At 38.2% G+C, this 27,413-nt stretch overlaps 3 protein-coding genes across 6 annotated transcripts in view; all 3 read right to left on the bottom strand.

Moving 5' to 3' along the window:
• Positions 1–6,437, bottom strand: part of RNF212 (ring finger protein 212) — a 29,599-nt gene extending 23,162 nt beyond the window's left edge. Inside the window, exons 1-3 of the mRNA XM_034772542.1 lie at positions 6,428–6,437; positions 5,702–5,763; positions 73–147 (exon numbers count right to left, since the gene is read on the bottom strand). Of these exons, the coding sequence (XP_034628433.1) occupies positions 73–147; positions 5,702–5,763; positions 6,428–6,437 (147 nt within the window). The remainder of the gene's footprint in view (positions 1–72; positions 148–5,701; positions 5,764–6,427) is intronic.
• Positions 6,438–7,316: 879 nt separating this feature from the next.
• Positions 7,317–14,513, bottom strand: LOC117878294 (transmembrane emp24 domain-containing protein 11-like). Its single transcript, XM_034772407.1, has 5 exons — positions 14,290–14,513; positions 12,989–13,089; positions 11,986–12,111; positions 10,609–10,755; positions 7,317–7,494 (listed from the first exon to the last, which is right to left on the bottom strand). Exons 1-5 carry the CDS (start codon positions 14,417–14,419, stop codon positions 7,345–7,347), a joined length of 654 nt encoding a protein of 217 aa, XP_034628298.1. The 5' UTR covers positions 14,420–14,513; the 3' UTR covers positions 7,317–7,344.
• An 8,999-nt stretch (positions 14,514–23,512) lies between these two features.
• SPON2 (spondin 2) overlaps positions 23,513–27,413 on the bottom strand; it is a 61,427-nt gene continuing 57,526 nt past the window's right edge. For all 4 annotated transcript variants that reach the window (XM_034772609.1, XM_034772608.1, XM_034772610.1 and 1 more), the window contains one exon: positions 23,513–24,609. In XM_034772609.1, coding sequence (XP_034628500.1) covers positions 24,431–24,609 — 179 coding nt within the window. In that variant the 3' untranslated portion in view covers positions 23,513–24,430. The remainder of the gene's footprint in view (positions 24,610–27,413) is intronic.

Genomic DNA, 27,413 nt, shown 5'->3' with positions numbered 1-27,413 from the left:
GTCAGTTTCTAAAAAAGAAGAAAAAGCACACATGGCAACCAAATCTTGCAAAACAAATCTCATAGGACTCACCTGTGTAATTTCTCTTGAATATTTTTTGCATAACATATCTAATCCCATAAACAGTGACTGAATTTCAGGATTTGTCTGCAGAGAAAGAGTAACTAAATGTTACCAAAATTAATGTCTACAATATAGCATTGTAATTTTTTAAAAGACAGAATTAGTGGCTGAAGAAAATGTAGTGGATATCATATTTAGGGTAAAATTTTCAAAAGTGCCTTTATGACTAAGGAACTTAGGTTCCATTTTCAAAAGTGACTTATGTACTTAGGAGCCTAAATTTCATTGACTTTTAATAAGGCACATTTGAAAATGTTACCCTGTGTACTTAGAAAAGCTTTAAAATACAGCATTACATTAAATGTTCCATAAACTGATTGAACGGTTGTACATGGATAATAAATGGTAATGCAACAAGTTGTAGGGTGGTATCCAGTAGGAAGATGCAGAGATTAAGTCTGGTTTCATTCAGTATCTTTTTAATAATCTGGAAGAATTTTTAATAATATATTTAAACACTATAGATAATCTATTAAACAAATGTGCTTCATATATCTAAGAGTGAAAATTTAAAAGTGAACATTCATGGAGAGTAATATATGAAGAAGTGACAGTTTTCTTATCCTGGTATTTTATAAGTGAGGCCCCTAATATAACACAATGGTTTGCTGAAATTTTTAAATATGCTGCATAATTGTGTTCCATATTTTAAGCGCTCATTCAAAAAGTAAATACCTCGATATAGTGGCAAAGAAAACCCTTCCTAATTGGAACTGAGTTTAAAACTGATGTCTGAAGAGCCTGAAACAAGAATTCTGAGAGAAGCGTGAGATATTTTCATTCATCTGTAAAGGGTGCTGACTCTGAAGCCGAAGGACAAATGGTCTACATAGCCATATGAACTATTTCAGAACTGAGCATTTCAGCAGAAATTACAAGCTAATGTGACTATCAACTATTGTTGGATGCAGTAGCATACATTAAACATTTTGTAGTGGGACAGCTACTTGCTGAGGTGGGTAACTTCTCCACCAAATTTTAAGTCAGCTCTGCCCCCAAAAAGTTGGAAAATTTGAGTTCTATCCATTCCCCAGGAAGAAAATCTCAGCTGCCTCCTGAATGCCCAAAAGAAAAAAGCCACCTCTCATAGTTACTTTGGTGCCAAAATCCCAGCTGTTCCCTACTCCATTATGAAACCTCCTGAGTTTTACTAAAAAATGTCTACTGTGCAATTAAGTATTTTCTCTTAAGAAAATGTGGTGCATTTTAAAATTTGGGGGTAGTGTATAATAAACTGAACTTAATATCAAAATAAATAATACATGATGATAGCTTTCTCTGAAATGTTTCTGGTTCTGTGTTCAGGGACAACTAGACAGAATTTCAATTCATGGATGAATAGATAATGTAAAGAAGTGGGACTGTAAATTTATTAGCTGTTGTGACTTTTTAGGGGAGAGACTAGTCTGTACAGAAACATAATGGAATGACAAATATAAGTGGGATAATGGAGCACTTGCCTATCAAATATAAATGAAAGACAGACTAGATTGTAGAGGCTGGTAAGTAGTGCTATTCAAGAAAGATTTAATAGACTCTGAGATATAATTTCTTTGATAAAATTTTCTTTCCTGAAGCTTCTGCTGGGGCAGTGCCCCTCCACATTGCCTTCTAACAGAATGACATGGTTGACCCCCTATTGTTTTCCATGTAAATTATGAAGCAGTTATCTAGTTCTCATTGAGTGAATATTTTGTTTACCTATATAAATATAAACTAATGCACTCTAACCTATCTTTTATTCAAACTGAAACCCGTGCTAGCAAATCTCAGTGACCTTTATTCACCAATATAAGAAAATAAAATTTCATCCAGTGAGGAACCATCATATTCATACAAGTGCAGTATGCATATTTAAAATGTATTTTATGGACAAGCTATCAAATTTATTTAAGGTTCTAGCAAAGAGAGAGAGGTTCTTGAATTCATGCTAGAAATCTATTAAATGAAGAACTCCACTAGGAAGAGATTTACAAAACATCAAAAATAAGGGTTTGTAACAAATGTTTAGATTATTATTGTATAAAGCAATATAGGATGTTTTTATAATATCCCAAAATAATAAACACTGAGGCTTTGATTCAGCAAAGTACTTAAGCCTGTTCTCAAATAACGACCAGTTTGGTGACTGAAGTACAAAACTAGTAGAAATATAAAGCTATAATGACAACCATGCACTAACTGAAAAATGTGACCCTTCAACTACTCCAAATAAATAATGTAATGAGGAGTTTTAGCACATTTATAGGGCTCTATCCTGATTTCACTGAAGTCAGTTGAGAGTTTTGCCCTTAGTATCAATGGGGTCAATATCATACCCATAAAACTTACTAGCCATTTTTCCTCTCTGGTCCCTAAATTATGGAGCTCAACCATTTTTTTGTGTGTGGGGATGCTTAATTATCATTCCCATTGATTTATTTAAGCAAGGCTTACTGATCACCACTAGTACCTTTTTAAATGATACAGTAATTAGCTACCTTTCAGTCCTCCAATATAGTAGCAGGTTTTAATGAAACAGTTAATCCTTTTGTTAACTGCTCAGCCACTACACTCTTGAATTCCTTTAGAATGCTTGATGTTTTCCATCCAGTTCTGGTGATGTGTTCCAATTTAAGATTGAAATCCTGGCCCTACTGACTTCAATGGCAAAACTCCCATGGATTGCAATGGAGCCAGAATTCACTATAATTTATCAGTTTGTTGACATCTCAATCTCTGACAGTGATTCATTGATTTACCTGAAAATAGTGGGTGTGACCTGGGCATGTAAGTCCCAACATCATTTGTGGTGAAACTGATGCTAAGAAATAATGAAACTTCTCTGCAATGTTCTGCCCATCTTAATTACTCCCTGGTAGTCCAGCAGACCCATGGATTCCTACTTATGATATATTTTTAAAAAACATTCTTATTTGTTCTTATGTTTTGGTTATTTGCTGTTCAAATTCTTATGCTTCTTGATCTCCATTTTCCATGTTACCTGCCAGAGTCTGTCTCCTTCTGCTGGCTTCAATTGGGCTGGATATCCATTTTTGAAAGATAACTGTTTTGCTCTAATAACATTTTGTGCTTTGCCATCTAATTATGCATCCTTTTTTTTTGGTCTGTATATGCATGCCTACTCTAACTCTATTTTGGTATGCTTAAATAGCCTCCATACTAAGTCTAAGGATTTTTGTTTTTGTCTTTAGGGTCTTTTTCATTAGCTTCCTCAGTTAAACCATTTTGAAAGTTCAGTATCATGATGTTGAACTTAATTATCTTGCGATCAGCTATTATAATGAGCTTTAGTGATTCATCTGTTGTTATTCCTTGGCCTGATTCTTGTGTGTTGCTTAGGACTAGGTCAAGAAAAATCTCTCCTCCTGTTATAGAGGACAGTAGTAAAACTATTATCATATATTTACATTCTTCTGACTTGAGTTTTATATTCATACATATTCTACTCAAAACAAATACATTTTAGTTCAATAAATTTTATATTATTTTTGGTATAATGGTACTTCCCCCACCTCTACAACCTAATCTATCCTTATTGTATGACTTAGTCCTTAATAATAGAGTATTCCATAGCATAGGCTTTTGTTTGTCATGCTACCAGGATTCAGAAATGCCTAGGCCATAAAGATCTTCTTCAATTGCCAGACAGTCTAGTTTACTTATTATTTCCCTTTAAGCTTCAGTCATTGATGTTGATATAGATATCTACACACATTTAGAGTGGGGTTTTCAAAAGCACTTAGTGTTGGCTTAATTCTGCCCCGCTGAAGTCAATGGGAATATTAGCATTTCTAAGTATTTTTGAAAATCACACCCTTCGAATTTTTTATTCTGGCTAAGTGCCAGATTGCTTTATCTAACACCCTATTACTTTTCTGTAATCATCCTGCCCTTCCTCCAGTTCAGCAGTATTTTTCATTCTATATTTTATTCATAAATACAGAGTTACCTTTGTATTATTGGTTTCAGAGTTGCAGCTGTGTTAGTCTGTATTCAAAAAAAGAACAGGAGTACTTGTGGCACCTTAGAAACTAACAAATTTATTTGAGCATAAACTTTCGTGGGCTACAGCCCACTTCATTGGATGCATGCGGTGGAAAATACATTAGGAAGATATATATATATATATATATACACACACACACAGAAAGAACATGAAACAGTGGGTGTTACCATACACACTATAAGGAGAGTGATCAGTTAAGGTGAGCTATTATCAGCAGGAGAGAAAAAAAGAACTGTTTGTAGTGGTAATGAAAATGGCCCATTTCCAGCAATTGACAAGAAGATGTGAGGAACTATAGGGGGCCATTTTCTGTGCATGTATCTATCTATCTATCTATCTCTCTCTATATATCTTCCTACTGTATTTTCCACCGCATGCATCCAATGAAGTGGGCTGTAGCTCACAAAAGCTTATGCTCAAATAAATTTGTTAGTCTCTAAGGTGCCACAAGTACTCCTGTTCTTTGTATTATTGACATACTTAGTAGAGGTATGTTAACCTGTTGTTAAATACTTCTAGGGATACTAAACCCTACTACAAGGCCCAGCAACGTAATACTGATTTCAGCCCAACTCTGCCTCTGTTCCAGGGCCATGATTGCCATATGGGCTTGTAGGAATGCTGTTTTCACTAAGCATGTTCATGATGTCCCCCTTACCCTCATAAGGAAGGTGTCCCCTTTACCTGGCTGGCAGTTAGTCAAGGCGGAAATATAAAGTGCCTTCACAACCCAAATAGGAATTTAGCTAATGAGAAGAAGGTATCTAGGCAGGAAGAGGAAGGATTAACTTTTCAACCCCATCTTAACAAAAATAGGAAGTGGGAGGCTGCACAGTCCTCTGGTGAGTGAGGGCAAGAACCCCTATGAATACTTCTATTCAACTCTATCCCCACAAAGGAAAATAATACAGGGTTGAGTGGATTATTAAAAAAGGGAAGGTTTAGGGTGACCAGATAGCAAGGGTGAAAAATCAGGACGAGGGTGGGTGGGTAATTGGCACCCATATAAGACAAAGCCCCAAATATTGGGGCTGTCCCTATAAAATCGGGACATCTGGTCACACTAGGAAGGCTAGACCTAATACCCATATATCTAAACACTGCTTGGACTGTCCATGAGTTTTTCCTTCAATCCAAGAGCCAGAGTAACTGGTGCAGGTTGCACACTTTTTGTGGAGAGAAAAAAGGCCACACTCAGTACAGTGAACTGTAGTGCACAGGAGGACAGGGTTAATTTACCCGAAATCTGATAATAACATGGAACTTTCTACTTTTTGACAATCACCCCTAACCTTTTATGTTAGTCACCAACTTGCTTCTTGAAGAAGTTGTACTGATTTGCTGCTGACTTCTGGGGTGTACACACGCCAGGCTATATATAGTTGTGTCTGAAGAAATCCATAAATGTACCCTATATAGTAACAGAGCATCTATGACTACTGTCAAAACGTTTGTGAATGTCCATGTACAGCTGACAAACAAAAGGAAAGTATATTGTAATTAAATAACTCTACTGTTAAGGAAACTACAAATTAGTATAAAACAAATATTATGAAAGCCTTAATTTACCTTTTTAGAAAGAAATATTGTACGGCAAGGAGCTCTACAAATCAAACATTCATCTTTTTTGCCTGTAAAATAAAAATGAATGTCATAGGAGTGTATGTCATACAGCATATGCAACTTGTTTTGATGCTTAGACCTTTTTGTATCAAGAATCAAAGAGGCTGTACATAATTGCAAATAAAATCATATAAAGAGTTTGATTTTTCAAAACTGTGAACACACAGTTGCACAGGGAAAAATGTGCAATGGCTCCCAGGCCTGAATCCTACAGACACTTATGTATGCAAGCAACTTTATGCACAAGAGTAGTCTCACTGAATCCTGTTGTTTGAGTACTTCTGTTGACTTAAATGAGATTACTCACATGCTTAAATTTAAGTTCATGCTTGAATGATTTGATGGATGAGAACTAACCAGAGGTATGACTAAGATATTTTGGGCCCAATTCTGCCCCCACTGAACTCAGTGGATGAAATTTGTGAAGTCTTGACTTCAATAGAATTTCACCCTTTGTGTTTTTTTTTATCAGTGACTTCAATATAAGCAGGATCAGACTTTATTCCTGAGCATAAAAGTAACCATTTTCTAAAATATGTCTTTATTATTTGAAACACATTAACAATTATTCTAAATAGATACACACAATCATAATATTTAAATACACTCATTATCTTCCTTGATAGTTGACTAGATATGTCTTATGTATTTATACAATAGCTATTTGCTTACTGCCTAACATGTTGAGTATCAATGTTTATAATGATGTTTGGGACGAAGAATACTGTAAAAATGGTATTATAACAGGTAGAAATAGTATCTGAATTCACACCAGTAAAAACCTACACTCTGTCAATTTTCTTCTCACTCAGACTTTATTAAGAAGGGACAGATGTGAGACACATTTTACTTATGTTCAGTTACTGGGGCTGCACTTTGGGCACCTTCTTCTTAAACAAAGCCACTGATTACACCAGGTGCCACCAGACTCCTTGTTGTTTTTGTAGATACAGGCTAACACGGCTACCCCCTGATACTTGATTATACTAGCTAATTCTTAAAGAATTTCTTTAATTTTTGATATATGAATTTTTGTTTTTTTTCATAAACCCTCAGAAAAACCAGAACTGTTGAAATGACATCACAGTCTGACAAGAAAAGAGAAGAAATACCATATTTTGTGTCTGTCTGATAATCAATAGGGGTGGCATCCACGAAGGTACTTCAGTGCCTAAACGTCAGACTTTGGTGCCTAAATCCCAGTTTTGGCTTTTGTACGATTCATAGGCACCTAAATTCATTCAGTGCCTAAGTTTTTCAGAGTAAACATTTTCTAGGCACCTATATTTCAGAGTCTGGGCATATGCACTAATGCCTCCCTCTATCTGTCCAGCAGTCTATGTGCTGCCTAAGCTTCAGAGCAATTTGCAAAGCCGGGGAAAACAGGTGCACACAGAGACCATTGACTGGATGGGGTTCCGTTCAAAATGCATACAAAGGACAAGATNCTTGAAAACTAGTTTAATTTCACCTTTTTATGTTAATAAGACATCAAAAATAGTGCATATTTTTGCATTTTATGCTTTATTAATGTAGACATTATGCATTATATGTTGAATAATTTAGAAGTATATTCACTTCTATCAGTCTTAAACAAGCTTTTTAGCGATAAAGAAATCTTTAAGACATTTCATTTGCCAGACTCCAACTAAGATAAGGATTAATGTTTGTGCAAGAGCCCACCACAGGATATTGCTGTTTGTTTCTTCACTTGTCAATCGAAAGTACTCCTCACGTTCCTGTTGAAAAGAGGGAAAAGGCATAATTATTTGATTTAAAAAAATCTAAGTACAGTATTTGATGCAGCTACCTGGTATCAAGGCACATGTTGTCTGTCCACATACTGGAGAGAATGAACCAAGCCCTATGCGATGTTCTCTTCTTAACTATAATCAATTTGATGAAAATAAGAGTTTGAACTTCTTATCCATATTACTTTCAGGGTTGCAAATCACAATCTGAGCACTGAACAACAGGTTATGTAAGGTTGGCTTTTGTGCTGCAGTGAAAGTGTGAGCAGAAGTTTCATATGGTCACAGGTTGGGCTGAGCATTAGGTATAGTTTTTTAAGCACATGCATACTTCCTACTGAAGTCAATGGGACTGAAACACATTCATAATGTTAAACATATGCTTACGTGCTCTCCTGAACAGGGATGGACTTAAGCACAGACTTAATTTTTTCCCTGAATTGGAGCCACAATAAGGCACTTAGGGACCATATATTTAAAGGTATTTATGCATCTGAAGAAGCAACTAGGTGCCTGGAACTAGATTCACAAAAGGGACTGAGTTTTGCAACACTGCAATCTGACCCCTCAATCCAAATTTCCTTCTCTGGGACCTGCTCCAGCTCCTGTTAAAGACAATGACAAAACTCGATTGATTTCAAAGGTATTGGATCATATCCTGGGCTTTATTCCTACTACTAAATTGGAGTAACTTGCATACAACGCTCATGGCTGCAGGATTGAGTTCCTATTTCCATCCTAATAGACTTGGTTTTTTACCTTGTATGTGCATATGCACTACTCTGCACATGTGCCATGCAGGATCAAGCTCAGAAAGTCTCATGGGGCTTCCTTAATTACTTTTTCTTCTATTTTAGAGAGAATTGTTCTAAATAGAAAAATTAGAACAAACTGCAAAAATCCAGCGTTGTTATGCTTAATGAGCTTATAGCTGGCACAGGCACAAAGATTTCAATAATTTATTCAATAATATGCAATATATAGTAATAACACTCATAGAATTCATTCCTGCATTGCAAACATTCTTCATAGATATTGATCCTACAAATAGTGCATGTGTGCAAAATCGTTCACATCTGTGTTGTTAGAATTGGGGTTTATGATGCTAAGCACCACAGTTAGCATTGTAGTTCCTATTATTAGCAAAAATTACTACTATGCATGCTCAAACAACTTTTTTACCATTGCAGCTCACATTTATTTATTTCATTATTTTATTTATAGACAACTAGATCTTGTAAGTGTCCTCCTTTTCCATCCATATTAGGATTGTTGAAACCATGGCTCAGACATGGACAAGGGAGAACAGTTGCTCTCCTGATACTTTCTCCCTTGCAAGCAACTGGTCAGAGATGTATAGACTAGGCATAGCTAAATGCTATAATCTAACCCATATTTATTTAATTTTTGTGAAAATAATCATAGAATATCAAGGTTGGAAGGGACCTCAGAAGATCATCTAGTCCAACCCCCTGCTCAAAGCAGGACCAATCCCCAGACAGATTTTTTGCCCCAGATCCCTAAATGGCCCCCTCAAGGATTGAACTCATAAGCCTGGGTTTAGTAGGCCAATGCTCAAACCACTGAGCTATCCCTGTGAAGAGGAGTGAAACTGAAATTACCATTCTTGTGCTCTGTTAAAAGTGTCTACAAATTGCTGTTACAGGTGGAAAAGGGCTAATGTAGTGCCCATCTTTAAAAAAAAAAAAAAGGGGAAGAAGGAGGATCCAGGGAACTACAGGCCAGTCAGCCTCACCTCAGTCCCTGGAAACATCATGGAGCAGGTCCTCAAGGAATCAATTCTGAAGCACTTAGAGGAGAGGAAAGTCATCAGGAACAGTCAGCATGGATTCACCAAGGGCAAGTCATGCCTGACTAACCTAATTGCCTTCTATCAGGAAATAACGGAGTCTGTGGATGAGGGGAAAGCAGTGGATGTGTTATTCCTTGACTTTAGCAAAGCTTTTGATACTGTCTCCCACAGTATTCTTGCCAGCAAGTTAAAGAAGTATGGGCTGGATGAATGGACTATAAGGTGGATAGAAAGCTGGCTAGATCATGGGGCTCAACGGGTAGTGATCAATGGCTCCATGTCTAGTTGGCAGCCGGTTTCAAGCGGAGTGCCCCAAGGGTCGGTCCTGGGGCCGGTTTTGTTCAATATCTTCATTAATGAACTGGAGGATGGCGTGGACTGCACTCTCAGCAAGTTTGCAGATGACACTAAACTGGGAGGAGTGGTATATACGCTGGAGGGTAGAGATAGGATACAGAGGGACCTAGACAAATTAAAGGATTGGGCCAAAAGAAATCGAATCAGGTTCAACAAGGACAAGTGCAGAGTCCCGCACTTAGGATGGAAGAGTCCCATGCACTGCTACAGACTATGGCCCGATTGGCTAGGCAGCAGTTCTGCAGAATGGTTTACCTAGGAAGGTGGTGGAATCTCCTTCCTTAGAGGTTTTTAAGGTCAGGCTTGACAAAGCCCTGGCTGGGATGATTTAGTTGGGAATTGGTCCTGCTTTGAGCAGAGGGTTGGACTAGATGACCTCCTGAGGACCCTTCCAACCCTGATATTCTATGATTCTATGGAAGGATTTTACTCAGTCCTTCTAAAACAAATTCACTTTTAGGTTGAGATTAAGTATTGAGAATCTCAGCCCAAAATAGAATTTATCACAAAGTTATGAGCATGTGAAAATAGAGTTTAAATTAAAATTTGATGCACATACAACCTGAATTATAGCAGTTATGACCAGAAAAACTAAAATTAACCAAATGATTTAATTAGTGGAAAGTACTGTAGAGTAAAACTGATGATTATATAAAGATTAATTAATAATTAATTCTTAGCTTATATACTATATTTTGCTTTATAGCTGCAAAGTGCTTTACAAACCTTAATTAATATGTATTGTTCAGTTTTAAGTAATAACTTACATACGGTGGTCCACTTTGGTTAAATATTAATAGTACTTTTAATAACATTTAATTAAAAATAATACTACAACTAAATATTGTAATATGCCACCCAACATTTTACTTTCCAAATCCAGATGTTTCCATGCATTATTCTTTCATATTTCTATTAGGGAACAAACATACTCTGTGATAGTTTTGTTCTTTGGATATGTGATGAATTTGCTCAATTAGATGTCCGAGTCTAAAGTTAACTTCATTAACTTTGTCCTTGGCTTGAGCGATAGCTTCATCAAGAAAATGCTCTCCAACTCTAATGTCCAAGTGGATACGCTATGAACACAATAACAACAATTATTAGTCCCATGAATTTATAAAAAAAAAAAGTCGTCAGAAACAAAGCGAGGCATAAATAACAAAGGTTTCTTTTTAGCCTTCTTATAGGAATGGTATTTAACTTATTTATAGATGTCCTTACTAAAGAGATAAGATATTTAAAATGTATATATTTCAAGGTTTTAATCTTTAATTACACAAATTTACATACTTTGTTATTAGTGTTGTATTTTATACTAATGCTATTGATTCAACCAGTGTGAACTATTTATTATACTGTGTCCAACAAAGGGGAAAAAATGAACATGCTTAGGGCTACCCACTCTAATTAAAAATTGATACCATTATCAATCCTTTTTTTTTTAATACTCTTCCCACTTAGGTTGTAGCTGAAGCAAAGTCAGAAACAGAGATAATGAGAATCAGTCCTAGGTCTTCCACCTGGCATACTATAGCACTTCCAGTAGGTTATTAAATATGCTTCTAAAGGCAATTTTCTCCAGTTACTTCCAAAGTTTAGCTTGGTTTATAATGATATAAAGAACAATACATATATAATTCATGTGTGGCTCTCTCCCATAGATTTTAACTCTTTAAAGTTTATAGAGGTATTGCTCAAAGACACGGGAGCGACAGAAATGTAATAGCTTTCAGATAAGTAAGCTTTTGTACCTGCATTTGTGTTGATAAATCTTTCCCCTTATAACATTTCATCATATTAATCAGGACTTTGAAGCTTTACATAATCAAGGTGCTGTACAAATATTAATTAATCTGCACTGTATTAGACTGACTGTGCCCTGACTCTTTGGATATGAAAGGAAATTATGTTTCATCTCTTCATCTTCTGAGCTCCAGCATTATCTTTTTCAGTCACTAGGAAATGTCATATATTGAGTCATTTGCCAATCTCTGAGATAATTCATCAAAGCAAGATTCTTCTGGTTTCAAACACTGACCACAACCAAAATAATACAGAATGTTCTGCATGAGTGGCGCTCCACTGAATTCAGGAGGTCCAAAGGTCCACCTACATGGAATTGCTTTGCAAGATCAAAGAGCAACATTGGACACATGGATCCACTGAGATACTTTCATAATCCTTTCACTCTTGTCATAAATTATGCTCCTAGACCTCTATACTGTATGTCCATTTGTCTTCCAGAGCCTGTGGTTTAGATACGACAGATATCATCATTAAAAAGAATATTCAAGAAATACTCTTACCAGTTTACTTCCTCCAAATGAGATAAGCTTTGTGGAGTTAGACTGCAAACAGATATTATGCTCCCCAGGTAAGTGTGACGTAAAAGAGAATGTTCCTTGTGGACCATACAATTTTGACAACAGTAGCTGTAATGTGTTAAGTATATTTTTTTAATTTATGAACCACAGATATTAACATAAAAATAAAATGCTATGTATCATACCTCAGAATATTTTAACATTTAAAACTTAATATTAATTATATTATATTATTAATATAAATACAATTAACCTAACTTTCACATTTTATTAAGGGAATAAAAACTAGAAAAAAATGTGGTCTACACTGAGAACTAAAAACTTATCTATAGACACTAAAATAAAGTCAAAATTTTCAAAAATGGGTGTTTAAGTGTAGCTTCTAAGTCCTTACTTTGGCACATAAATAAGTATCCTGATTTTCAGAAGTGTTGAACACCCAATGCAATGAAGGCAGTTGTTGTGAATTGCTGATATATGCATCCTGATGGTTAAGCTAATATTTTTGGTTTAATTTATCATCTCCTTCCTTTCTCCATACACAGCTACTGGCTTTACTATGTTGCTTCAGTAGTCAATACAAAACCACATTGTCTGTATGTAAAATATTGTTTTTTCAACTATATTTTAAGTATTCTTTGATGGCAAGCTTTTCCAAATCTAGCTTTAACGCAAAAAGCATTACCAGATTAAATAAATAAAAAACGACTAAAATCAAGGCACTAAACCCATATGGATACATGAATAAATGGCCTGGATTTCAAAAGTACTGATTACCCTTCTTCTCTTATTGACCTTAATGAAACCAACATGTGCTCTGCACTTTTGAGAATCAGACCACTTATTTAGCTGCTTAAATATGGATTAAGGAACCAAATTTTAGGCACCTATTTTTTTAAATATTGTCCATTCCCCTTAGATAGTATGACCTTCCAGTTCCAAGAGTCAGTACAAATTTCTCCAAAATGTGAATAATAAGTTTTACCTCCTTAGTAGGAGTTGTAATGGTCACAAACATTCCCAAACCAGGTGCAGATTCAAGAAACCTGTGTTCATGTATGTCCCATTGCTGTACCTTGTAACTCCCTGAGAAGACAGATACAAATCTGTTAATTACAAGTTAGTATATTAAATATCTTTCACTTTTTCATTTTACATCAAGTCACTATAAAAACAAAATTAAGTACAAGATAACTTACATATTTAATAGAATTATGATTTTTTCCAGTTCACCATATAATTAGATTGTGGCATTTTGCACCACAAGGGAGTGAGCAAGAAGTTACAAACCAGTGAAAGAAAAGTGACAATTTATTATCATTGCCTTGCATGCTCTGGCCTGGTTAGCAAGCCATGGCACATGGCAAATAGTCTCAAAAGTTCAGGTATCCATTACTCAAATTACGTTTTTATGATTGTCTTTCATACAGCCCCTAGCACTTGTGAACAACAAGCGATCAGCTCTTTGATGGTTCCCTGGCAGTCTTGCATATTTCTCCTTCTCAAATAAGGGCTTTTTGCTTTCTCATTATCTGGGAAGATTTTAATGAACTCAGTATAAAACACTTAGTGGAATGGTCCTTTTTTAAAGCAGGTCTTGAATGAGGTCCTGACCACTGGTAAACAGAAAATGCAGATCTCACATTGGTGGGGGAGAGTGGCAAAACTGTGCTATAATAGGAGCCCTGGGAGTAATGGTTGACTAAACCAGAATTCCTCCGAGAAAGCACATACTGCAGTGGCATCTCCAGCACTGTAGAAATAGGTGCCTTTTGTGCTTTCCATCTTAGCTCAGCCAGCTCTTCTGGTCTGTGCAGAGGACTCTTGTAGCAACCTGCATGGAACTTGGAGGGACGAGCACAGGAGATAGAAGGGAAGAGTTTGGAGAAGGCATCAGGAAGCCATTCTGTGTGCACATAGCTTGAATGCTAGCTGCTGTCACAGCAATTCTGTAACTAATTCTCTTAATAAAGAGCCAGTTTAGATTCAGAAACATGGAGTCCTCTCATGTTATTACTCAGCATGCCGTACACGATACAACTGTAACACTCATGGCTAGCATGGAGCAGTGGCTATAGTGCAATTCCATATTGTGACTGGCACTTGTTTTGGGAGTAAAAAAGGAAATGTTCTTTGTGCCCTGCTCACCACACCACCACTCATTCACCTAAGCAAGGCCAGCCACAGGGCTTTGGCATTATATATCAGGCTATCCGCATTAGAACTTCATAGATTAACATTTTAAATATTAAACACATTGACCATCATGTAGCAACATCTACCTACCAGTAATCAAGGTATCACTTGGAATGTCTTCTATTATGCATTTCTCCTCTCTTTCCCCTGAATGAAAATACAAAGCAGGTGAGACAGCAACCCAGAAGCTCAAAAGAATTCCTATTAAGTGGCTCTTCATGATTTTGGTGTATCCTTTTGGAAATGATTAGTTAGAAATGAGCACAGCTCTGTGCTCACACCTTGTTTGCTGTTTATCAGTGTGGTTTTGGGAAAAAATGTGAGAAAAGACATCTGGCAGTTACTTCAGTTATTTATATATGTGTATGCGCTACCGAATGAGATAAGTAAAAGATAATTTGTGAAGTCTGTCCTACCATGAAAGGAGCAAAATTTTATTCGTAGCTCAGCTATATGAAGTTTTATTGGACTAATTTATAATTCTTTGTGTGTGTGTGTGTGTGTGTGTGTGTGTGCGCATGCACACGCACGCACTCTCTCTCTCTCACACACACACACACTCACACGGACTACATTAGGACTGAAAGTGTCACAATGGGAAAATGCAATACTTCATGTTTTTCTGAGTTGTATGCTTTTAGTGTGTTTGTCAGCCTTGACAGTTACTGCTGGGTTTTGGTCCAACAGGTCAGCTGAGTATTCTCTGTGTGTGTATTTAAAAATAAAATCCAGCAAAGCTGCTTTCATAGTCAATAAGATGGCCAGGATCACTAAGTAGTGGAATGTTCCTATCAATGGATGTTGTCATTATGAGAAATCAAAATTGTTTGGGGAGGGGTGTAAATAAATTACATTTCTCTCTTGCTCCTAAGTTCAACAAACAAGAGAAAAATAAAGATTAAAATAAACTAGTCTCTGCTTCCAATTCCAGCATCACTGCACTGTCTGGGATAATTTCTGTCTATTGAGTTGCCTGGCAACATCTCAAAGTTTTGCTGTGTTATTATTTCTGTTCATCTGTCAAAAGGGATCTCTGTTGTGTATGTGCTAGTGACCAAAAATGCCTTTTTTCAAGGAAAGGTCTCCTTCTATGGCACAGGATCATTCAAGAAAAACAGTATTTTCCATGGAAAGGATGTATTTTGCAGTGCCTGTTGCACCCTCCTCCTTGTGTTTCCTCCCAGTATCCCATTTCCCCACTTACCTCCAGGCTTAGGTCATCATCCCCGGGCGAACCTATTTTAAAGCCCTCCTCACGAGGTTAGCAAGTCTGCCTGCAAAGATGCTCTTCCCTCTCTTCATTAGGTGGATTCCATCTCTTCCTAGCAATCCTTCTTGCTGGAACAACATCTCATGGTCGAAGAATCCAAAGCCCTCTCTCTGACATCACCTGTGTAACCACACATTTACCTTGACAATTCAACGGTCCCTACCTGGGCTTTTTCCTTCAACAGGGAGGATGGACATGAACATGACTTGTGCCTCAAAATTCTTTATCCCTCTTCCCAGAGCCACATAGTCTGCAGTGACCCACTCAAGGACATTCTTTGTAATATCATTGGTGCCCACATGGAGGAGTAGGAAGGGGGAGTGGTCCTCGCAGACACTCCATCACATCCTGAATTCTAGCTCCAGGCAAGCAGCACACTTCTCGAGTTTCCCAGTCTGGACGGCAGATGGATGACTCCATCTCCCTTAGGAGGGAGTCCTCGACCACCACCACCTGTCTCCTCCTCTTGGGAGTGGTGGTTATAGAACCACCATCCCTAGGACAATGCATCCCATGCCTTCCAGTCAATGTGGTCTCCTTCTGATCCCTTCCCTCAAATGACTCTTCCAAATCATTCTCCGCCATAGTACCTGTGCAGAGAACCCGAAAAAAGTTTCTTACCTCTATCTGCACTGGGGATACATGGGTTGTCCTCTTTCTCCTTCTGGAGATCACATGCTGTCAATTTTCTTCCCCATTCTGCACTGCCCTCTCAGATTCTGTGCCTGCGTGCCTGCAATACCAAATGCTGACTTCTATCCAGAAAATCTTCATTTTCTCTGATGCAATGCAGGGTTGATACTTGAGTCTCTAGTCCTTTAACCTTCTCTTCCAATATGGAGACCAGCTTGCACTTCGTACAGGCGAAGCTGCTTCTATCCTCTGAGAGAAAGACAAACATGGCACATCCTGTGCAGGTCACAACCACTGAGTGCTCACTATCCATAATGTCTTTCTTCTAAGAGCCTCTTCAGATGTTATATTTACTGTTCACAGAAGCCTGAAAGGCGAAAACATCCCAGCGAACTCCCATGCGAACTCCGTTTGCCTGTCCTCTGTTCACCGCTCACTCGGTTTGCAACTGGCTGCTTTTTTATCAGGCTGCTGGCTCATAGCACTTGGCCCAGCTCAAAGCCTTCCCTCCAATCAACCATTCAAGGCCCACCTGGAACAAAGCACTCCCAATTCACACTTTTCAAACAAACAAACAATCACACGATCAAACAGTCACACTTTTCAAACAAACACATGGTCAAACAGTCCCTGAAACTAGCTCCAGTCAAACAAATGGTCACAGCAGACAGACACTCGGCTATTCACCCCACCAGCTCACAACACAGCCCTCCTAATGCAGCACTCACCATAGCACAAGAGCCCCTTCCAGTAGTTGGTTCACTCATGTTCTCCCCAAGTGGACAATTGTGCACTGGACACACACATTTTGGTACATTTATGATAGAGAAGATAAGGAAAAAACATGCCTTGCATTTAGAGTGGAAGGTGGTGAGGCTTGTGATGGCCCTCAGTTCCTATTGGAGTTCCTTCCCTAGTCTTTGCCCAGATCCAAGAAAGCTCTGTCTCCTGCACAGACAAGCTTTATCTTTATTGCAGAAAGTTCCATTGTGCCAGAGGAGTGAAATTGTTGATCACATCCTCATCCCGGAGCTTTAGTCAGTCTTTTAGTTACTGTTGGCCCAGACCACTGAGCCCCTTGCAGATGAAGACTGAGACCTTGCACTTGATATGATATTCCATGAGAAGACAATGTAGGGAGTGGAGGACGAGACAGTAGCCAGTGTTGCTGAGCAGACATGGTGCACTAAAGCACTAAAGGCTTCATTCCCAAGTATATTGCATTGCTGTAGTCCAGCCAAGAGGTGACAAACATGTGAGTAACTGTGATTAGGTCATCGTTTGCCAGGATGGGACAGAATCTCCTAGCAACTAGAGATGGGACAAAGTGTCACTCGTGGATGCTGCTGTGTGAGATCTTAATATCAGTGAGGAATCCAGGAACATTTCTAAGCTACAGACTAAATTGGCCTATAGCGAGGGAGTACCATCAACCAAAGGAGACACTCCACTGTGGTTGTAAACCTTTAAAAATGCTTTCCTCTGCCTATTAGCATAACCTCTGTCTTGCTTGGGTTCAGCTTCAACCTGTTGGGTTTTTTCCATGAGCTGATGTTGTTCAAATTGTGGGCCATCTTGGTGGTATTGGTATCATATATTGTGAAAGACAAGCAGTGTATCATCTGCATATTGCTGGCACTTGGCATCTTACCAGTTCACTCTGTGCCTGTATGTAGCTGTTGAATAGAACAAAGACAGAGTTGATACTTTTGAGACTCCACAAGTGAGGGGTTTTCATAGATTCATAGATTCATAGATTATAGGACTGGAAGGGACCTCGAAAGGTCATCGAGTCCAGTCCCCTGCCCGCATGGCAGGACCAAATACTGTCTAGACCATCCCTGATAGACATTTATCTAACCTACTCTTAAATATCTCCAGAGACGGAGATTCCACAACCTCCCTAGGCAATTTGTTCCAGTGTTTAACCACCCTGACAGTTAGGAACTTTTTCCTAATGTCCAACCTAGACCTCCCTTGCTGCAGTTTAAACCCATTGTTTCTGGTTCTATCCTTAGAGGCTAAGGTGAACAAGTTCTCTCCCTCCTCCTTATGACACCCTTTTAGATACCTGAAAACTGCTATCATGTCCCCTCTCAGTCTTCTCTTTTCCAAACTAAACAAACCCAGTTCTTTCAGCCTTCCTTCATAGGTCATGTTCTCAAGACCTTTAATCATTCTTGTTGCTCTTCTTTGGACCCTTTCCAATTTCTCCACATCTTTTTTAAAATGCGGCACCCAGAACTGGACACAATACTCCAGCTGAGGCCTAACCAGAGCAGAGTAGAGCGGAAGAATGACTTCTCGTGTCTTGCTCACAACACACCTGTTAATGCATCCCAGAATCATGTTTGCTTTTTTTGCAACAGCATCACACTGTTGACTCATATTTAGCTTGTGGTCCACTATAACCCCTAGATCCCTTTCTGCCGTACTCCTTCCTAGACAGTCTTTTCCCATTCTGTATGTGTGAAACTGATTGTTCCTTCCTAAGTGGAGCACTTTGCATTTGTCTTTGTTAAACTTCATCCTGTTTACCTCAGCCCATTTCTCCAATTTGTCCAGATCATTTTGAATTATGACCCTGTCCTCCAAAGTAGTTGCAATCCCTCCCAGTTTGGTATCATCCGCAAACTTAATAAGCGTACTTTCTATGCCAATATCTAAGTCGTTGATGAAGATATTGAACAGAGCCGGTCCCAAAACAGACCCCTGCGGAACCCCACTCGTTACGCCTTTCCAGCAGGATTGGGAACCATTAATAACAACTCTCTGAGTACGGTTATCCAGCCAGTTATGCACCCACCTTATAGTAGCCCCATCTAATTTGTATTTGCCTAGTTTATCGATAAGAATATCATGCGAGACCGTATCAAATGCCTTACTAAAGTCTAGGTATACCACATCCACCGCTTCACCCTTATCCACAAGGCTCGTTATCCTATCAAAGAAAGCTATCAGATTGGTTTGACATGATTTGTTCTTCACAAATCCATGCTGGCTGTTCCCTATCACCTTACCACCTTCCAAGTGTTTGCAGATGATTTCCTTAATTACTTGCTCCATTATCTTCCCTGGCACAGAAGTTAAACTAACTGGTCTGTAGTTACCTGGGTTGTTTTTATTTCCCTTTTTATAGATGGGCACTATATTTGCCCTTTTCCAGTCTTCTGGAATCTCTCCCGTCTCCCATGACTTTCCAAAGATAATAGCTAGAGGCTCAGATACCTCCTCTATTAGCTCCTAATAATAGGGTCTAATAATAGAGGTGCAGTTTGTTATCAAAGCTGCAGAGAAGTTCAGGAGGATCAGAGTCTGTCCTCTGCATTGGCTGCAGGAGATCATCCATCAGTTCCACTAAAGCCTGGCCTGGATCTAGATTGTGCCATAAGGTGAGGTGAGGAAAGAACAACTACCAGGTATTCTGTAAACCCCAGAGTAGTTTTCTGAGGCATATGGCGTTTCCTTCCTTCACTGTGCCAGCCCTTAATTTCCAGGAAAGGACACCTATCCATAGAATTTTTTGCAGCCTTTGTCACAATCTGCAGATGACACACGTGGATATCTTTGTGATGCCCCAATATCACAGTGTCCTCTACAGTTTCCACAAGGTGAGCCACAAGATTCTGGGAGATTCAAGTGCTTTCATAGTTGACTTGCAAGTATACATTTGTTTCACAATAGCTGCTTCAATCGTTAATAGACAAATACAGGCATTTACCTCAGGATTCCCACCTCCTGTCTCAAGGGACTATCCTTCATCCTGATTTGGGGACACAAACAGCAAGTATGTGAAAAGCAAAACCTTCAACACAGCAGATTTACCATACAAATAAGTGACCATATCCTGCAGGCTAGGAAACCTGGTTATAAATGCACCCTCATGGCCAAGATTGAGTCTGCTCAACAGGCAACTCCAGCCAACAAAAGGCATGTGCAGGAACGCATCAGGGACACTCTTCCCCAGCCCAGGAGCACCTGTTCCACACCCCCTGGTGTAAACACACATACCAGCATAGTACAACGAATATAGGAAAAGCAAATATTATTTACAGAAGGATGATTGGAGCAAAACAATGTGAGGGAAGATAGGGGGAGCGGTAAAACAGTGTTATATCCAAACACAAGGCTCCGCAGGTCCAGTGGTACCACAATACAAAAGGACAGACACCAAGCAATGTGTCTACACTCAGAGTCCAGGAACCCTGGGCAGAGTTCCAGTATGGCAGTGAGTATTGGGTGCTCCTGCTGGTCTTCGGCGCCAGTAACCTTTCAACAATAAACCTCTCCGGTCCCTTTTCTGCCGCTCTCTGCAAAGCCACACAGAGCGACAGCCTCCCCACTTAGCTAGCGACAGCCTCCCTCCTTATGTCCAATGCAAGGTGTGACGGGTTGGATCACAGAAACCCCCTTGGGAGCTGCCACCAGACGTGCCAAAGACTACCCCTGCTCCTGTTTTCCCTGCCAGCTCAGGACTCCAGCACCCTGTCTTGCTGAGCCAGCCACTCCTGTCTGGCTCTAACACAGATCCAGGGTCTGAATCACTTGTCCCCAAAGCTGCAAGTTTACCTGAAAACAGCTCACAGTAGTGTGCTGGTCTTTAGCACTCAGATGCCCAACTCCCAGTGGGGTCTAAACCCAGATAAATCCGTTTTACCCTGCATAAAGCTTATGCAGGGCAAACTCATAAATTGTTCGCCCTCTATAACACTGATAGAGAGATATGCACAGTTGTTTGCTCCCCCAGGTATTAATACATACTCTGAGTGAATTACTAAATAGAAAGTGATTTTATTAAATACAGACAGTAGGATTTAAGTGGTTCAAAGTAGTAACAGACAGAACAAAGTAAGTCACAAGCAAAATAAAATAAAATGCGCAAATCTATGCCTAATCAAACTGAATACAGATAATCTCACCCTCAGAGATGCTTCAGTAAGTTTTTCTCAGACTGGACACCTTCCAGGCCTGGGCACAATTCTTTCCCCTGGTGCAGCTCTTGTTGCAGCTCAGGTGATAGCTAGGGGATTCTTCATGATGGCTTCTCTCCCTCTCTGTTCTCTTCCCCCCTTTATATATCTTTTGCATAAGGCGGGAACTCTTTGTCTCTCTGGGTTTCCACCCCCACCTCACTGGAAAAGCACCAGGTTAAAGATGGATTCCAGTTCAGGTGACATGATCACATGTCACTGCAAGACTTCATTACTCACTTGCCAGCACACACATATACAGGAAGACTCACAGGTAAATACAGCCATCTGCAGACAATGGGAGTCATCAAGATTCCAAACTATCATTAATGGTCCACACTTTACACAATTACAATAGGCCCTCAGAGTTACATTTTATATTTCTAGTTTTGGATACAAGAGTGGTACATTTATACAAATCAGATGATCATACTCAGTAGATTATAAGCTTTGTAATGATACCTTACAAGAGACCTTTTGCATGAAGCATATCCCAGTTACGTTACATTCACTTATTACCGTATTTTCTCTAAAACCATCTCAGTTACATTATATTGACTTATTATCAAGTTTTTATAAAACCATATAGACTGCACAACGTCACACAAGGTCACGTGCCCCAGTACTCATGGCCCCATCCAGTTCTGGGCAATTGTGATACTGATTCCAGCTCCGGTTTGTCCGCCTCAAGTGATTCTTCCTTACCATGGTGCTCCTCCTGGCTCCTGTCCTGGGGCATCCTTGGTTGGTCACTCTGTCCCGCCCAGGCTTCGGGCTGGTTCTTGGCTGCTTCACTATGTGAGGGCCTGCTTGATATAGTCCTTCTCTCTGTAGCTACAGACAGACCTACCCTGTCACTTTATCTCTCTCCGCACCCCTGAAACAACCAGCACTTCCTCTTGCTGCAACAATTAGCACTCCCTCTGCCTCAGGACAAGGTTTTAAAGGGGCCATGCTCTCTAAACCCCAAGAGGGTTACATAAATGTCATAATGGAAGCGGTGGTTGAGTGCTTTTGAAAAAACAGCCCCAATTTGCGGATGCTGAGTACTTGAAAAATCTGCCCTTTATTATATATTTCATGTTGTCATAAGTTACAGCTGTTGCCATGAGATCCCGTGGAAAATATTACAAGTTCCTTCTTATCCTCTCACTCCTAGTGTTTGTAACCATCACATATTATGTTTTAACTTAGGGTTCTATCATCAGTCCAGTAACATGGACTAGTAATAGGATTTGGAGCCTTTGGCCGTTTATCAGTCAGCAGTTCAAATTCTGTCCAGGCCACTAATAGGAATGATGCTGGAGGCTGAATTCATCCCTTGCAGCGACATGGCTGTCTCACAGAGCAAGATGGCCCATTGAAATGGGGCAAAGAGCAATGAGAATGGATTGGGGAAGGGGCAAGGGACCAGAATAAAAGCAGAGAGCATACTTCACGTGTATATTTTAATACATTTTAAAGTTGTTCTGATACCCTGGTGATGGATGTAATTGTTTATCTAGGTATTTATACAGTTAAATAAAATAAAAACCAAAAAAAGAAAATAAGGAAGACTTCTGTATAGAAAATAAAGAAAGAATGGAAAAGGACATAAAAGTAATACAGAACGTGGAGACACCTCAGAAAAGTTCCTTTCTCTCCAAAATCAGGATATTTGAGAGCTAATGAACCTGTAAGAATGTGGACACAGGAGGAACATAGAGAAAAAGAAGATGTTATAAACAAGAATAAGTGAAACAAGGGGGATGGAGGACAGGAGAGTGATAATCAGAAGAATGCAAGGCATCCAGAAATGACAAAAGTTTGTTTGTTTTTTTTAAATACTTAGCTGTATTCAACTGGAGCCGAGAGTTTGTTTTAATTGTTTATTCAGTGTTTGGAGGACCAGTATGTACTATGCTGATAAAAGTTCTAATTTCTTCAGGACTCGTCAGGATCCTCATCTGAGTCCTATAAAAAAAAAGTGTCAGAACTTTTAAGTGTTCCTGTACCTAAAGAGAATGCAGTGTGCTGTGTCCCTTTTAGTATACAAAAATGGTTTTCATAGATGGCATGTTTCAGAATGAACCTGCCCGGCCCCATCCAAGATCTTTCTTGTTCATATCTGTGCCTTTCTTATTTTTGTATATTTTCTAGGACAGTGCACTGTAGACCTAAACACCAACTAGCTTAAAAGTTTTCTGTTGAACTCTTATATTTCAAAAATCCTTTCCCTATGTTATAACTAAAAACTCTGCATAACCCACGTGCTATCATTTTTTCAACCAATTAGCTATTTGAGTAACAAAATTCAGTCTGGAACAGTTTTTGATATATTATGGTTTGTGAAATCCATACATAATTCTGTTTTGAGTCATTTAAAAACAAATCTATTTCTCATTTATGCCTCAAAATTTTGTGATTTTTACATAAACAAATAATTCACATCCACATATGCTTTTAGAGAAACATGGACACATTTATTTCATACATGTAGAAAATGGTATAACTTATAGTCAGCTGAACAGACTTTACAATTTTTCACCAGTTATTTCCCAGTCAGTTTATTTGTGTAGGGATCCACACCAAAGATCAGTCAGTTTTTAAATCTGGAAAACTGATTCAACTCAACTGAGTTCAGTGGCTCTCCATTAGTATCCAGACTTTTGAGTGCTTATATGAAGCTTCTGAGCTGAGTAGTTTTGTAGTTGGCATTTTTCCAATGTCTGAGGAAAAACAAACCTCTCGCTCTGCATGCATAGGATTCAAGACAAGTTTACGCAGTTATTTTATTGTCCTAACTATGTTACAATATCTGGTCACTCTGGTTTATATAAGTGTTTTCCAAAGAAGTGTACTCAATTAAACATGATAAAAGAAGTCAACATTAATGCCAATAAATTATAATAAAACATAATTTACAGCAACATAATAATTAGCTTTACAGATATAAATAAACAAATTTAAATCTACAAATTCTAATATTTAAGAATGTATGTGATAATCTAGATTGTACTCAAAAGATTTGTTAACATAAATGAACTGTGCAGTATGTCCAAAATTTTCTTTCCTGCCACTAGATGGTACTGCAAGAACTTACACAATATTTGTAGCACGGAATGGGTTCCGTGGATTTTGTTTTGTTTTCCCTGTAAATGATCAAAAACTGTTGGACTAAAATTAAGTAATTAAAAAAAGTCTTGATATCAAACAATAGAATCAGCATCCAGTCTAATTAAACATTTCAATAAAACATTACAACATACCTGAATTATAAGGAATAGTGACTGACATGGAGTATAGATTCAACTAAATCTAACCTTAATTTAAATGATCTAAATTATCGTCTATTCTTTATTCCATTGGAAAGGAGATTTCAGACACAATTGTCTGGTTCACATTCTGTTTCTTCATCCAGGTTTGGACAAGGAGTTCCATTATTGGCAGGTTGAAGGCGTACATAACGAGTTCTGGTTTTGGTCCCTATCTTTCCACAAGTACCTCTGCAAAGACCCCAGGAAGACCACAGTGAAATCTCACAGTCCAATGGTGTTTCTGTAACATATATAAGAAGAGGTGATTTGACAGAAATATGTGCTTAAGGCAAACACATAGTTGGTAAAATGTACAAAACTATTAGCAAATTGTCCTTACTTATATAAATATAAGGCTGATGTTTGTTTTGATACATGAAGAATTTACTATCAGTTACATTACTGATAATATTAAAAAGATCTACTTGAAAAAACAGAATTAACATGATTTTAATTTTACATTCCTTTAATAAAAGCCATATGTTGTCTAGTAAATAAAGACATCTGTTTTCAACTCCTGAAAAGGTAGATTTTTTTACTGTAATGTAGAGGTTGTTTGAGGTACTGCATTAGTTATGGTATAATACTTATTTAGCTGAGAATTTAAAATGTTCTTTTCATGGAAAACTTTAAAATGAGCATGCTCTGAAAATAGAATTGTATTTTATTGTCATCTCATTACTAATAACTCATTTGCCCTTGCATGGCTTGCTGGATAATACCAGGATTAAGATTTTTATCAAGTTTATTTATATACTCTGGGACTTCTTTGTATATATTGTTCCTATTCATTTCATTTTCTGTTTAAGTCCTATTCTATTCTTCCTCATGAGTAAAGAAAATGCTAATTCTTTTTATGGCTAAATCTTCTTGTAGTTAGTTTTTGGCAAGAAAAGGTAAAGCACCTTTTATACACACAGTCTTCCCTTTGCCAATAAAATAAATTGTATAACTAAAAGCTTTTTAATACTAATATCCTTTACATTTACTACAACCAAATAAATCAGAAATTCTGTAAAGTAATATATACATATATACAGAATATATATATGAATGATATGTAAGTTATAAAATTCGTAAAGAAAATAGACAGATACTCTCTCCCTCTGCAGTTGGGAGGAAATATGTCTGTAGTTGCGGATCTCTATAGACCTTGAGTGGATGGGGAACATGGTTTGACCTTTGGTAATTAAATCTTTCCTTATGCCTGTGGAGTAAGTTTTTTATATGGATTAAGTTACTGGTATATACACAAAGTGGAGACTTCTGACTAGGAATGTCCAACAAATGCTTTACTTACAATGAATTGCTGTGATTCAGTCTGTGTTGCTCTTATTTTATAATATCTCCTGAATTACTAACATTTTTAATGGAGTAGAAAAATGGACTTGTATAGAAAGCTTAAAAGAACTAAATGTTTAGTTTGTCTAAACAATGACTATTATCTCATCAAATGTATTACAAATATATTACATAACCTGTTATAGTTTGCTACTATTTACAGCAGTGGTTCTCAAACTTTTGTACTGGTGACCCCTTTCACACAGCAAGTCTCTGAGTGCGACCCCCCCTTATAAATTAAAAACACTTTTAAAATATATTTAGCACTATTATAAATGCTGGAGACGAAGCGGGGTTTGGGGTGGAGGCTGACAACTTGCAACCCCCCATGTAATAACCTCATGACCCCCTGAGGGGTCCGGACCCCCAGTTTGAGAACCACTGTTTTACAGTATCTGCTATGGGGATGCCCAGTATTGGAACACACGAGGGTGGGGGCGGGGGGTTTAACCTACACTGAGGCACATTAATTAACTTTGTGGGGAAGTTAATACAGCATGTTGCTCTAGTTAGAATGTCCAGTTACTCACATTTATGGGGAATTAAATAAAAATTAAATATTAATTAAATAAATAGTCTCTAAAAATACCATATTGTGACTTCCAACTCTTGGATCTTAAGCTTTCAGGACAAGACAAACCCGTCTGTCTTAGGCTAGGGAGCTGAGACCCAAGAATGAGAATCCTGCATGATATCTTCAAAGTAGCATACTAAGGACCCAGTTCAGGAAGCACTTACATACATTTTAAAGCCCATCCCTAATAAGGAAAGCACTTAAGTACATCTTGAGCTCCTTTCCTGAACTGGGGCTAGAGTAAATAGTAATCCCTTCTCAAATGTTGTGGAGGAAAGGATATTATTCTATATGTGATTTGTGTCACCCAATTTGAATGATGGATGATCAGCTCTTGTTTACTAAGAAAACATTTTTTAAACTAGAAATCTGCTTGTTTTAAATGTACAAGTCAGGCCTTATTAACCATGGGGAAGGTAAGTTTTCTTTATTTATTAATTGTGAGGAAATTTGTAAAGCCCACCTTATGGTCCAAACTCCTGGCACAGAGCCAAAGCCAGAGAAATAGACTCTCCAGTCCCAGTCTGAAGCAGCTGGCATGCACTTGGGCCGTGGTTGCTACTACAGAATATGCAGGGAGTGTGTCCTATGGATCTCTCCTGTGCAGGATTTTGGTCTCTGCACAACTTTCTTAAGAAGTGCTCCACATTCCCCTTTTCTATGATCCTGTACAGAGAGTCACCAGAGGGTGCATAGAGTAAGCCTGCACAGGGCTCTCTACCATCTGTCCTCTTTCCTCCAATCGGAGGGGATGTAGCATTTATGCTGAGTTTGAAGCTTAGAATTTGTCACTAAGACTGGGTCAAATCAGTGCTATGAACCTTCACTTACATGAGCACTAGCATTCACAGACAGTTTAAAAAAAAGAATGCTGTGGTGGGATAAATATATTATTGTTTGAAATTAAATCTTGGCTTCACATGAGCATTTCAATAAAAATTTCAAACTCTCCTCGGGTACCTTGTTCTGTAGGTATCAGTTGCCATCATAATTCTACTCAAGCTGGTGAATTTTGTTTTCTTATTTCATATCACTATCAAAATACTTCTTACCAAGGAGAATATAGTAAATATAATCGTTTTGCGCCATTATGTCAGAACTCACAGGAAGGAAGCACTTTCTTTAGGATT

This window comes from Trachemys scripta, chromosome 5, assembly GCF_013100865.1.
Source record: "Trachemys scripta elegans isolate TJP31775 chromosome 5, CAS_Tse_1.0, whole genome shotgun sequence".
NCBI lineage: Eukaryota > Metazoa > Chordata > Testudines > Emydidae > Trachemys > Trachemys scripta.
The sequence above is the reverse complement of the archived record's forward strand: the minus strand, read 5'-3'. Positions and strand labels throughout refer to the sequence as shown.

What these genes read in the sequence shown, in the direction of transcription:
- LOC117878294 (XM_034772407.1), bottom strand. Translation starts at nt 14,419, where the DNA reads ATGAAGAGCCACTTAATAGGAATTCTTTTGAGCTTCTGGGTTGCTGTC. An exon ending in AAGTGATACCTTGATTACTG is followed by an intron (nt 13,090 to 14,289) that starts GTAGGTAGATGT and finishes CTGTCTTCTCAG; the next exon opens with GGAGTTACAAGGTACAGCAA. An exon ending in TTACAACTCCTACTAAGGAG is followed by an intron (nt 12,112 to 12,988) that starts GTAAAACTTATT and finishes AACACATTACAG; the next exon opens with CTACTGTTGTCAAAATTGTA.